The sequence below is a fragment of the Saccoglossus kowalevskii genome, chromosome 10 (genome assembly GCF_978046115.1).
Source record: "Saccoglossus kowalevskii chromosome 10, keSacKowa6.1, whole genome shotgun sequence".
Taxonomy (NCBI): Eukaryota; Metazoa; Hemichordata; class Enteropneusta; family Harrimaniidae; genus Saccoglossus; species Saccoglossus kowalevskii.
The window spans coordinates 10,506,780-10,519,430 of NC_140650.1; the positions used below are offsets into that span (position 1 = coordinate 10,506,780).

The window sequence follows — 12,651 nt, forward strand, 5'->3', positions numbered from 1 at the left end:
GTGAAAACAATAACAATCTACAACATTAAATTATGCATTACATTAAGTTGTAGACAATATTTTCTTGGGTATCCATGCATTTCACCACAAAAAGAGACTCCTCTTGTGCAGATCTTGGAAACAAAAGGGATTTAAATAGAGAAGAAATTACTAATTTTGTTAATAAATCTTCCAAAATAAAAATGAACAATGCCAATATTTAAATAATTAGTTTCATAGCAACCAATTTGAATGAAATCTACAAACTTGCATCTAATCTATAATATGTAGCTAATACCACATCACTCGGTCTGCAAGAGCAGGTATTATCATGAAATTAACTTACAAAGCAGAAAATTTTAGACACAGTCATGATAAATGACAACCACCAAGTTACATGCTATATAAAAGCATCCTGGCAAGTCAGCTAGCATGTGTATCGCTCTACACTAAAGTAAAGGGGTCTGGTTGCTAGGGATACGCAGGAAAATTGCTGGATGTTCCAAGTACAGGCTCTATTGGTCAGTCGCTCAGGAAAATAGTTTTTGAGCTGGTTCACAGTTGCTAGGCAGAAAAGGATAATCCACCTCCAAAATTCACTTCGAAATACACGCGTCAAAAGTTTGGGAAATATCATCGATGCTAAGGACACACTCAAGAAAAATACACATGTCAAAAGATTAGGAAATTAAAATGAAAATTTTTAACTAAAAATGGAATTATTCGGTCATAAATTGGTAGTTTTCAACTTTAAATTGAAAGTTTTTTCTTTTTTAAAATGACAATTTTTAACTAAAAATGGAATTATTCGGTCATAAATAGGTAGTTTTCAACTTTAAATTGAAAATTTTCAATTTTAAAATGACAATTTTTAACTAAAAATGGAATTATTCGGTCATAAATTGGTAGTTTTCAACTTTAAATTGAAAATTTTCGATTTTAAAATGATAATTTTTAACTAAAAATGGAATTATTCAGTCATAAATTGGTAGTTTTCAACTTTAAATTGAAAATTTTCGATTTTAAAATGACAATTTTAAACTAAAAATGGAATTATTCGGTCATAAATTGGTAGTTTTCAACTTTAAATTAAAAATTTTCGATTTTGAGCATATTAATACGTGGTCATTCAATATTGTGCTATGGTCATGGTTATCAACACATTTTACCTGAAAACAAACCAGGTCTGTGCATATATATATATACACATGTACACACAGATATTGGGTGCTTCGCACACAGGAGTCAAAACAAGAGAATAGGAAATATCAAATAAATCTGATCCAACCAAGGTACATAAATATCAAGTATCAAAGCAAATGGGCTAGCTAGCAGTTTTCAAAAAGAATGAATGTTTGACAGACAGAGACAATCACTTATAGTAAGCAGAGTGGTTTATGTGTAACTGCTATGAACATGGTTTTGTTCTTGGGTAAGACACAACATTTATGTACATGTATTGTCATATGGTTAAGGAAACATCCTTTATTATTTCAATATTAACTGAAACCATGTATTTAAAAATTTTTTGGTATTCATCGATTCATATTTCTCTCATCTATAATTTTTGGATCATTCAAGTAAACTGACTCCTTGTAAATAACCGGCATAAATCCTGCAATAGAAAAAATGACAAAAATAAAAATTGACATACAATATTACCAATGGAAATCGTCAGACAAAGGGGAGTGTGTGAGTGACATAAAATTAGGATCATGGTTCCTGTCCTTGCATATTTGTAAAGACTTAATTGCTACTTTTGCCAGAAACCTTTCCATCAATACCAACAAATGTTCCTTGCTAAAATCTCATACCCTAGTTATCCCACAATCTGAAATAGAGACTATAAGAACTTCATACCCCAGTCATCCCACCATCTGAAATAGGGACTATAAGAACTTCATACCCCAGTCATCCCACCATCTGAAATGGGGACTATAAGAACTTCATACCCCAGTCATCCCACCATCTGAAATAGAGACTATAAGAACTTCATATCCCAGTCACCCACCATCTGAAATGGGGACTATAAGAACTTCATACCCCAGTCATCCCACCATCTGAAATAGGGACTATAAGAACTTCATATCCCAGTTATCCCACCATCTGAAATAGAGACTATAAGAACTTCATACCCCAGTCATCCCACCATCTGAAATAGAGACTATAAGAACTTCATATCCCAGTCACCCACCATCTGAAATGGGGACTATAAGAACTTCATACCCCAGTCATCCCACCATCTGAAATAGGGACTATAAGAACTTCATATCCCAGTCATCCCACCATCTGAAATAGGGACTATAAGAACTTCATATCCCAGTCATCCCACCATCTGAAATAAGGACTATAGGAACTTCATATCCCAGTCATCCCACCATCTGAAATAGGGACTATAGGAACTTCATATCCCAGTCATCCCACCATCTGAAATAGGGACTATAAGAACTTCATATCCCAGTCATCCCACCATCTGAAATAGGGACTATAAGAACTTCATATCCCAGTTATCCCACAATCTGAAATAGAGACTATAGGAACTTCATACCCCAGTCATCCCACCATCTGAAATAGGGACTATAAGAACTTCATATCTCAGTCATCCCACCATCTGAAATAGGGACTACAAGAACTTCATATCCCAGTTATCCCACAATCTGAAATAGAGACTATAGGAACTTCATACCCCAGTCATCCCACCATCTGAAATAGGGACTATAAGAACTTCATATCTCAGTCATCCCACCATCTGAAATAGGGACTATAAGAACTTCATACCCCAGTCATCCCACAATCTGAAATAGAGACTATAGGAACTTCATACCCCAGTCATCCCACCATCTGAAATAGGGACTATAAGAACTTCATATCCCAGTCATCCCACAATCTGAAATAGAGACTACAAGAACTTCATATCCCAGTCATTCCACCATCTGAAATAGGGACTATAAGATACTTATAATCTCTGAGTCCACTTAGTATTCCCACCACCACCCAGTCATTTGAAACAGACTATCGTAAGAACAACTAATATTATTATCTGCAACAATTTCACTCGGACAGTCCCTGCTTACCCATTTTTCTTGCTCTTTTTATATTGTTTGATACTTCTTTATATCTATTGGTGCAAAGACCTGTGACTTCTTGGGAAAACACATTACCAGTGTGTGGGGATACAAACTGGGATAAGAGCTGAACATTCTGCAAGAGAAACTTGTATCACTACTTGTATACATGTACCAATATTTACAACTTTTTATAAATATGTTTATAAACTAAGGTATATATTTCTGACTTTTACTGTAATCTTCATAATACATATTTTAATACTGTAGAATACTTTATTTTCGCTTGGAATTTATTTTTGCTATTTTCGCTGAAAAGATGATTCTGTGAAAATAAAATCTAGCGAATATACTTTTTTTCCTATATTTCACATTAAACTCATCAAAAATCAGTGAAAATAAATTCCATACGAAACGCCCAAAAAGCCTTTTCAGCGAAAATTAATTCCAGCGAAAATAAAGTATTCCACAGTAATTAGATAATTTGACAAATAAAATCGGCCCAGACCTACATTATAATATTTGACCATCAGAACACCTTTGAGAAATTATGTCTATTAGTTCGAAGTTAACAACTAAGTTATTGAAAAATACACGTTTTCAAACTGTACAAAAGGTTGATTTTGGTAGGTGAAAATATGGGGTTCAAAGGTTAAACTTGTAGTGTCAACAAAATTGTGCTTGTAGCCTTTTTTTGACATGTTAAGTAATATGTGTACTGCTAAACATCGCCAAGAAGTTCCGTAGATTTGGTTGTGATTGAATTTTCATCATCTTAGGGTGTCATCAAACGTATGTACTTCCTGGGTTATTTATGATTAGCATGCTCCTGAAGCTTAATTTGAAGAGCAATGCATTGTGGGATTTATTGTGGCAGAGACAAATAATAGTTTAGTCAATAAATGGCATTATACATTAAGTTTAGATCATTCATTATAATTCACAAACGCTGCAACATTCAGATTTGATTTTTGGCCAAATTTGTGGGGGAAGGGTGAGGTTCGGGTCTTCTCAGTCACGGAAGTGAACACTGAAACGGACACGTCATGTAACTGGAACTCAATCTCGTTTATTCTTCAACAACAACGTAATACAGATGTTAACTCGTAAACAACTGGAAAGCAACTGCTCAAAACGAGCGCAAAAACATACAATGTTGCCAATTGCCAATATCGCGTCAAGTAACAATTTGTAGGGCGGGAGGCGTTCTCATTGCCCGATTACGAATACGGTGTTTACTCCGACGTTCGGAACACATATTGGCCAAATTACAACTGGGTGTGCTAGTTTCTCATAGCATTACATGCAAAAAATGAAATACGAAGAAAACATGGTTATGAATAAAAGATCAATAATTGAAATGAATCTCCCCACATACTGGGGGCGGGCACAAGAAATATTCTGATTCACAGATCAAATATTTTCCTGAGAGAAATCAATAACACAATACACGTTTAAAAAACTCAAGGTATATATAAATTGTTCAAAATTGTAACAAGTGTTCAAACATATTTTACAAGTCCTTTATAATGTCACGGACAAACTTTCGTGCTGCTATTGCAGCTTTCCTCGGCGGTCTTGAGGGCGGAGATTTAACAGTACTGTCCGGTTGATCAATTTCACTTTCCTTGTCGGTAAGAGGTTGAAACTCCTGCTGGCTATCATCGGTGGATATCTCCATCGGGTATAATTTCTGAATCGGGCGGTTTGTTGTGCCTGTAGCGGTACGTAATTCTGCTGCTCGTACTAATCCATCTGGACCGTTAAATAATTTGGTGACTTCAGCAATGTTCCATTTGAATCGACGCTTGACGTCATCATGAACTATTACTACGTCACCAACCTTTATGGCGTTGTGTTTACTTCCGTCAGCTGTGAAAGCGTGTCTTTCTCGCAATGCCGAGAGATATTCTGTCGACCAGCGCTTCCAAAATTCATTTTGGAGGGCTGTTAACAATTGATATCGACTATTCATTGTGTGGTGATTTCCACGGATTGATTTGTCGAGTTCATCATCATCGACCGGTGAGTTCGGAAGTGGGGTTAATAGGCGTCCCGAAATCAAATGTGAAGGAGTCAGCGCTGTAAGGTCGTTGTTTGACGGCGATACATAAGTCAAAGGTCGGTCATTGAGAGTTGCTTCAATCTCGGTTAGAATTGTGCGGAGCTGATCGAAAGTGGCTTGAGTTTTACCAAGGGTTTTCTTAAGTGCCGTTTTTGTCATGCCGATCAGGCGTTCCCAAAACCCCCCTTGCCAGGGAGCTCGTTTGGGGATGAATGTCCATGTTACCTTATTTTCGGCGAGAAGTCCTTGAACTTCGGGTGATGACAATAGTTCATGCAATTCGTGCGATGCCGCCAAGTAAGTCGTTGCGTTATCGGAAAGAATTTTGGATGGTAGCGATCGTCTCGCTGCGAACCGTCGAAAGGCTAACATGAAGGAGTGCGTGGATAGATCGGGTACAAGTTCGAGGTGCACACCGCGGGTTACCGCACATGTGAACAAACACACATATGCTTTAGCTGATCGGTGATCGGCGGTACGTACGTACAAGGCGCCGGTGAAGTCAACTCCGGTGACAGTGAACGGGGGCGTGACGGTCACACGGTACTTCGGAAGCGGTGCAGTAAGTGGCGCATTGTAGGGTTTACCGTCGACTCGCTTACAGGTGACACAGCGTCGAATAATGTAATTAACAGTCTGTCTGATGTTCGTAATCCAATATTGTTGACGAATAGCAGTCACGACAGCCTGTGTCCCACTGTGGTGTAGACGTTCATGTTCTCGGCGGACAAGTAGCGTAGTAAAGTAATGTTTGCTTGGTAACAATGCAGGAAATTTAGTAGTAAAGTTCACATCTGCGTTGTGAAGTCTGCTGCCACAGCGCAAAACTCCGTCGTCATCGATGAATAAACGTAGTTGTCTAACAAGTACACCAAAGCGTTTATTGTTGTGACGGATGGCGGTGAATGAATCAGCGAAGTGTCGTTGCTGAAGATCAGAAACCCATGTCTTTTCAGCTTTAGCGATTTCTTCAGCGGAAATTGGTGAATTCGCGGTAGAAATACGTCGGCGAAGTTTATCGACGAAACGACGAATTAATACAGTAACTCGAAGTAATCGTTGCAAAGTGCTGAAGCGAGTTGGGTCGATTATATTCTCGAGATTGATGTTGGGTTCATTTGGTTCGTCGTCAGCATCATTCATCAACAAATCGGTATCGTGACGCGGTAACGTATCTGAAATCGCCTTGATTGACAGCGGAGGAATCAGCTCACCTAGTGGTTGATTGGCTGAATGTAGTATGTTGACACTGACGTCATCATTTATTGATGATAATTGCAGTTCTGTGACTGGCCAGGTATCATTTCTGGCCAGCCATGGAGGACCCTTTTTCCAAAGGTCATTGTTCACAAGGTCAATAAAGTTAATACCTCTGGTTAGTAAATCAGCTGGGTTTGACTTGGTAGGAACGTATCGATATGTTCCCTCTGCAGCATTTATTTCATGTATTCGATTAGAAATAAATGGTTGCAATTTCTTGTCAGACTTTAACCAGTACAGCACAATCTGAGAATCAGACCAAAATGTTATATTGTCAATAATATACTTATCACGGAGTGCGGCTTTCACAAATTTACTTAGTCGGGTAGCGGTAACTAAGGCCATCAGTTCTAATCTTGGTATAGTCATAGTAGTTTGATTTGTGGGCGCAATTCGGTTCTTCGCCATGATGAGAGATGTGACATTGTCCTTTTTGATATAGGCAGTTGCACCATATGCACGCGAGCTCGCGTCTGCAAAAAGATGCAATTCACAATGTTTATTCAAGTTATTCGTAGTTTCAAAATACTTCCGGTTGTATATCATCCCAGTTGCAGCTTGCAAATCATCGCGGATTTCGTACCATCTATTCGTCATTTCGGGGGAAATAACGTCATCCCATTCAAGTTTTTGTTTCCATAGTTCTTGCACGAACAGTTTTGCTTTAACAGTTATCGGCGACAGGAGTCCTAATGGGTCATACAACTGAGAAGTTTCGCTGACTACTCGTCGCTTAGTAACGGGGTCACGTGATGTACTATTTATAGTTGCAGTTTCTGCTGAGTCTTTCTGGTCAAAAATAGGTTTGTATGTTAACGTGTCAGCCTCAGTGTCCCATAACATACCCAGTACGCCAGTTGTTTGTGTAGGTTGTATCTTGTTGTCGCTCCGCGCAACATCACCCAGTTCTCGGCAATTTGTCGACCAAGAACGTAGGTTGAAGTTACCGGTAGACAAAAGTTTATTTGCGTTATTGTAAAAACAGAATGCTTCATCGGCGGTGGTTGATCCGGAGACGACGTCGTCAACGTATAGGTCGTTGCGTAGTTGATTCACAGTGACATCATCGTCGCTTTCATCAAGTAGGTGGCGTACAGTTGCGTTGAGTATGAATGGACTGCTTCGCGCTCCGAAGAGATTTGTTTTGAATTGTAGTGTGATGAACTCGGAGTTAACGTTGTTTGCGTCCGACAACCACAGGAATTTTATGAATTTCCTGTCATCAGGGTCGATTTGTATTTGAAGGAAAGCCTTCTCAATGTCACTTGTATACGCGATGGGGTTTGCACGAAAACGCAGTAAAATACTAGTCAAATCATTAAGTAGTGGTGGACCTGCCATCAAGCAGTCATTCAAACTTGGGTTGCCATTAGCTTTGGAACTACAGTCATATACTATACGTATCGGCGTTGTTTCAGAGTTCTTTTTCACTGGATGATGGGGTAAATAATGTCCTGATTCGGTATCATCGTCGGTGACAATTTCTATGAAGTCGGCATGTAATTGTTCTTTAATTATGCGATCGTATATTTGAATAAGTTCAGGCGTTAATCTCTTAATCATGGTGCGTGTTCTGTTGCAAGACACTAAGTAATTAGTAGGTAGTGGAGCATGATCACTCTTCCAAGGTAACTTGGCAATAAATGTGTTACCTTCTCTGCGTAGATGAGTAGCACAATATTGTTTATATTGTTCATGGTTGTCAGTAGTAATATCATAACACACTGGGTCATCTCGTATGCCTATTGACTCAAGGTCCCAGAAACGTAAAAGTGTCTCGTCTAGCTGCGTGTTGTTAATATTTACTGTGTCAGTAGGGGTTTTCTCATTGGTAATGACGTCATCGCTTAGACTGGGGGAGTGTTCAGAGGTTTCACATACATTGTAGACATGCAGTTCAGAGTTAGTAATGCGACTTGCAGAGTTTGCGTTATTGTTCTCGGTTTCGTGATCGGAGGGACCGTTATCAAGTTGCGACGATCGGCGTTCATAGTGCGTAGATGCGGCTGGTGGCGCGGCGTTCGATGACCCCTCGTTGACCGGTCGTAACGATTCGCGTGTGTATAATGTAGGGGCGGTGTTCATTTCAACTTTTCGCGGTATAGCTATAGAGTGTTCATCTACAATTTCCTTTATTGGCGAAGGCATGTTTATCAGTACATGTAGCATGTTGGTTGTAGACGAGGTATTTCCGCAAGGCTTAGGTCCTGAAAGAAGGTAACCAAATGGTGACATGACAGCAGTCGGTCCGTCTCCTCGAACGACCCTGTCAGTTACGTATTGCCAGTAATAGTCGGCACCAATAAGTATGTCAATGTCAAAGTTAGGTTCTTTGTCATTAATGGGGTGGGCGAGTACTAGGTCCCTTAAATGTGGTAATTCTAGTAAATCACTAGTGACATAGTTTTCCATATTAGCAGAAATTTCAGGTATCAGCAAAGCGTTCATTTGTGATACAGTACCGTCTAATGCGTGTAAATTCAATGTCCCACTTTGTAGTATACGTCGTTCAGCTTGTTTACTTCCAAAAGCTGAAAGGGCAATTATTTCTGGATTAGTCGTGTTCATTGCAATTTTGCTAGCAAGGTTTTCAGTTATAAAACTTCTATTGGCACCCTCGTCAAATAGTACAGTAGCAGTAGTCATGTTATTGTCATAAGAAACGTTAATTTTGGCAGTCTTGAGTAGTACAGGTCTCTGTGAATAGCCAACATTACCGGAATTTGAATGAAATACAGCCGAATTGTTACTGACTTTCGGGTCAGTAGGATTCTCGTTAACCAGTGTCGATGAGCAATCGGTGTGATTGCAAGTGTGAGCCAGTGTACCTCTCCCTGGCACCGAGGTGTAAGTAGTTTTAACGTGAGTGTTTTTATTTGAAGAATGTGATGTATTGGAATGTGAACGGTTTGTTATTTCCTTGTCTTTACTTTTGTCATGCAAGGAGGTGTGATGTTTTTTTTGACAGTGGCGACACGAATACTTCGACCTGCAGTTATTGACGACATGATTTCCCAAACAGTTAAAACATAACTTGTTGCGTTTGACTATGTCAAGTCGTGAATCAAAATCAGAGACAACTACACAGTCGTTTGGGGTATGACCCCCTTTACAATAGGTACATGGAGGAGAGGAGTAAGTCTGTCGTGTAGTCGATCTTCGGCCACCTCTGGTATTAAATGGCGGAGCGGTTCTCTCGCCTCCTCTCGTTGATGTATGGAAGGTGGCTATGGTAGGAGTCTGTCGAGTATGATTGTCAAAGTCACCAATATGATTTACCTTAATTTCAGTTAGTATAGCCTTACGTAAATCGGGAAGTGTCCACGGTGTATCTCCCCGGATGCGGTATAGCGTACGATGAAAGTCAGTGGGTAATTTCTCCAAAATTAACGGTATAAGTAATTCTCCATATGCGCTTTCATCTTTGCCGTGCGAATTAAGTCCACGAACATGCGTTTCAATCGTGTCGTAGAAATGTCTAAGACTCGCTGTGTTGTTCGCTGGTGTAGGTAGTTCCCATAATGCTTTGATGTGTGCATTGATGATGGCTTGTTTCACGCCGTATCGTTCTTCTAGTAAAGTCCGAGCATCGATGTAATTATCGTTAGTGAGTTCGAGTCCTTCAATGGATCTAGCGGCTTCATCTTGTAGTAGGCTGCGCAAATAAGTAAACTTTTGCACATTAGACAGGCTTTCATCGCTGTGGATAGCGGCATTAAATGTATCGTAGAAACTCGTCCAGCACAGAGTATCTCCGGAGAAAGTTTGCAGTTCAAGTTTGGGTAGATTTACTGTTCTTCTTGGCGATGCGTTTGCTTGGAGTTCGTTGGCGCGAAATGAGGGGTTAACGGGCGGTGCGACGGTACTACTTTGAACTCGCGGTTTCGCTATCGAGATAGTGTATTCAACTTGGTCCTTCTTGATGACGAGATCGTCAATGTAGTCACACGATTCTGTGCATTCATTCTCGTAGTCTTCGTCGCTGACTTGCTCCAACTGCATTTGTTGCTGAATTTGTTTGTCGAGATTACGTAGATCAACAAACCGATCGTTCAAAACTTGAGAAAGAGAGTTGATTTCTCGGTAGAGGCTTTCTTTTAATTCGTTCTCGACTTCGTTAGACAGTTGTTGTAGTTTAGGAGTGATTTTGTTAAATGTTCTTGTCATCAAACTGCGTTGAATACGACGAGTGAGCTTGAGTCCCTTGACAGAGAGAGGGTTGGGCTGTGCTGTTGCGGCATCAGTCCCCGATGACGTTCCTGGATCAGACATCGTTGTAGAGTACTTGCTTCTCCGTAGAAATGAGAAATCCTGGTCTCGGCACCAAAAATGTGGGGGAAGGGTGAGGTTCGGGTCTTCTCAGTCACGGAAGTGAACACTGAAACGGACACGTCATGTAACTGGAACTCAATCTCGTTTATTCTTCAACAACAACGTAATACAGATGTTAACTCGTAAACAACTGGAAAGCAACTGCTCAAAACGAGCGCAAAAACATACAATGTTGCCAATTGCCAATATCGCGTCAAGTAACAATTTGTAGGGCGGGAGGCGTTCTCATTGCCCGATTACGAATACGGTGTTTACTCCGACGTTCGGAACACATATTGGCCAAATTACAACTGGGTGTGCTAGTTTCTCATAGCATTACATGCAAAAAATGAAATACGAAGAAAACATGGTTATGAATAAAAGATCAATAATTGAAATGAATCTCCCCACAAAATTACTCTAAATAGAGAGAGCTTTCAACAAAGTTTTGTCCAGAATACAACTTTAACATGCTGAATATGAGAGAAATATCGCAGTGGCATCATATGCAACCATACATTCATGCAAACAGTAACTTACTTTGTAATTGACTTCAATGTTATTTTTACATAAAATACAAAGTTCCTTTTCAGATTTATAAGGATCTTCAATCTCAGTGAGAGGCTGTAAGAGAATAGTACCAGTATATTTGTAGGATTCGTGTAACAAAATAGCGATGCAATTAGAATATGACAACACTGCGAGGAATGCTCGCTTTCATAATCAAATATCCATTTATACACAAATGAAATACAATCAATATTTTCACTTATTTGTGTCTACATTGTAAAACATCTCATGTAAAACAGAAAAATATGACAGGTTATATGGTTTTGACACAAGGCCAATTTCATATTAATTTGATGTAGTAAGGGTATATTGATTGCATATAAACATATCTTATGATTCATATCAGTAAACTAAGAAAAGTCTGAATTTCTTTAGACAGCGTGGAAATTTTTTTTCTCATTAAAAGCAGATTTAATAATTTATAAATTGTTAAATTTAATAATTTATAAATTGTATAAATGTGTTCTGAATTTATTTTTACTATAATTATTTGTACTTATTTTGACTACATGTGTACACACACTAAAAATCACCTACCATATCTTTCACCTCTTGAGCTGTTACTTCATCATTTGTTGCTCTTGGGATGGATGTAGATAATAATACTGGCAATAAGAACAGATTATTTTAACTATATTAACATTTCTATATGGTAAGTGGGTATGATAAAATGTGTTGACAACTCTTGCTGCAGAATAGCAGACAAAATGCAAACTGAACTGGAATGAATTTCTGAAGTAGTATACATGGGGAAAATCTGAATGCAGCCAGCCAAGGAATGTTAGATATATAGCTCAGAAACTTAGGAACGGTTCAATCTGAAGCACACATTCACACCCACACATGCAATACAAAAGTTTCAATATAACAGTATCACATATAAAGTCCTGGAAGCAAGGTGTTCTCCATTATGTATTCATCATTGGTTGCAAATTGTCTTAATTTTTATTTATTTATTTTTTTTAATTTGTTTTATATTTTAAGAATAAGATTTTTTTTAGTTTATGGTTTTTTCAATTCTCTTTTTGTAACACTCTTTTTATTCTTTCCTAAAGATTGTATGCGTCTAATAAATATTACTATTACTAAGCATAAATGTGAAAGGAACAGTGCTCATTAGTAGAGCTAGACAGGTCACCTAAATTTGAAATTGAACTCCCTGTTTTTCATGGTCATCAATGAACAGTCTAAATGTTATGAAGCAATATTCCCACCTTGTGCTGTCCTTTGTGGGCGCTGTGACGATTGCGTCCGACACACGCGAACATTACGCAGATGTTTCAATATAACTGAAGAAGCACGAAGTTGAAACATACACAGCGCCATTTTAATTAATGATAAACTCCCTAGGACACGGAAAACTAGTAAATACTCCCTGATTTGTTATTTGTAAAAAGTTCA

At 38.7% G+C, this 12,651-nt stretch overlaps 1 protein-coding gene across 1 annotated transcript; it reads right to left on the reverse strand.

Annotated features, from left to right (window-relative positions):
* Window positions 1-1,438: 1,438 nt before the first annotated feature.
* Window positions 1,439-12,586, reverse strand: LOC144354908 (small ribosomal subunit protein bS18m-like). The gene is made up of 5 exons (XM_085504227.1): window positions 12,465-12,586; window positions 11,788-11,855; window positions 11,221-11,304; window positions 3,054-3,180; window positions 1,439-1,594 (listed from the first exon to the last, which is right to left on the reverse strand). The coding sequence occupies exons 1-5, from the start codon at window positions 12,574-12,576 to the stop codon at window positions 1,515-1,517; spliced, it is 471 nt and encodes a 156-aa protein (XP_085360353.1). The 5' UTR covers window positions 12,577-12,586; the 3' UTR covers window positions 1,439-1,514.
* Window positions 12,587-12,651: the final 65 nt, after the last annotated feature.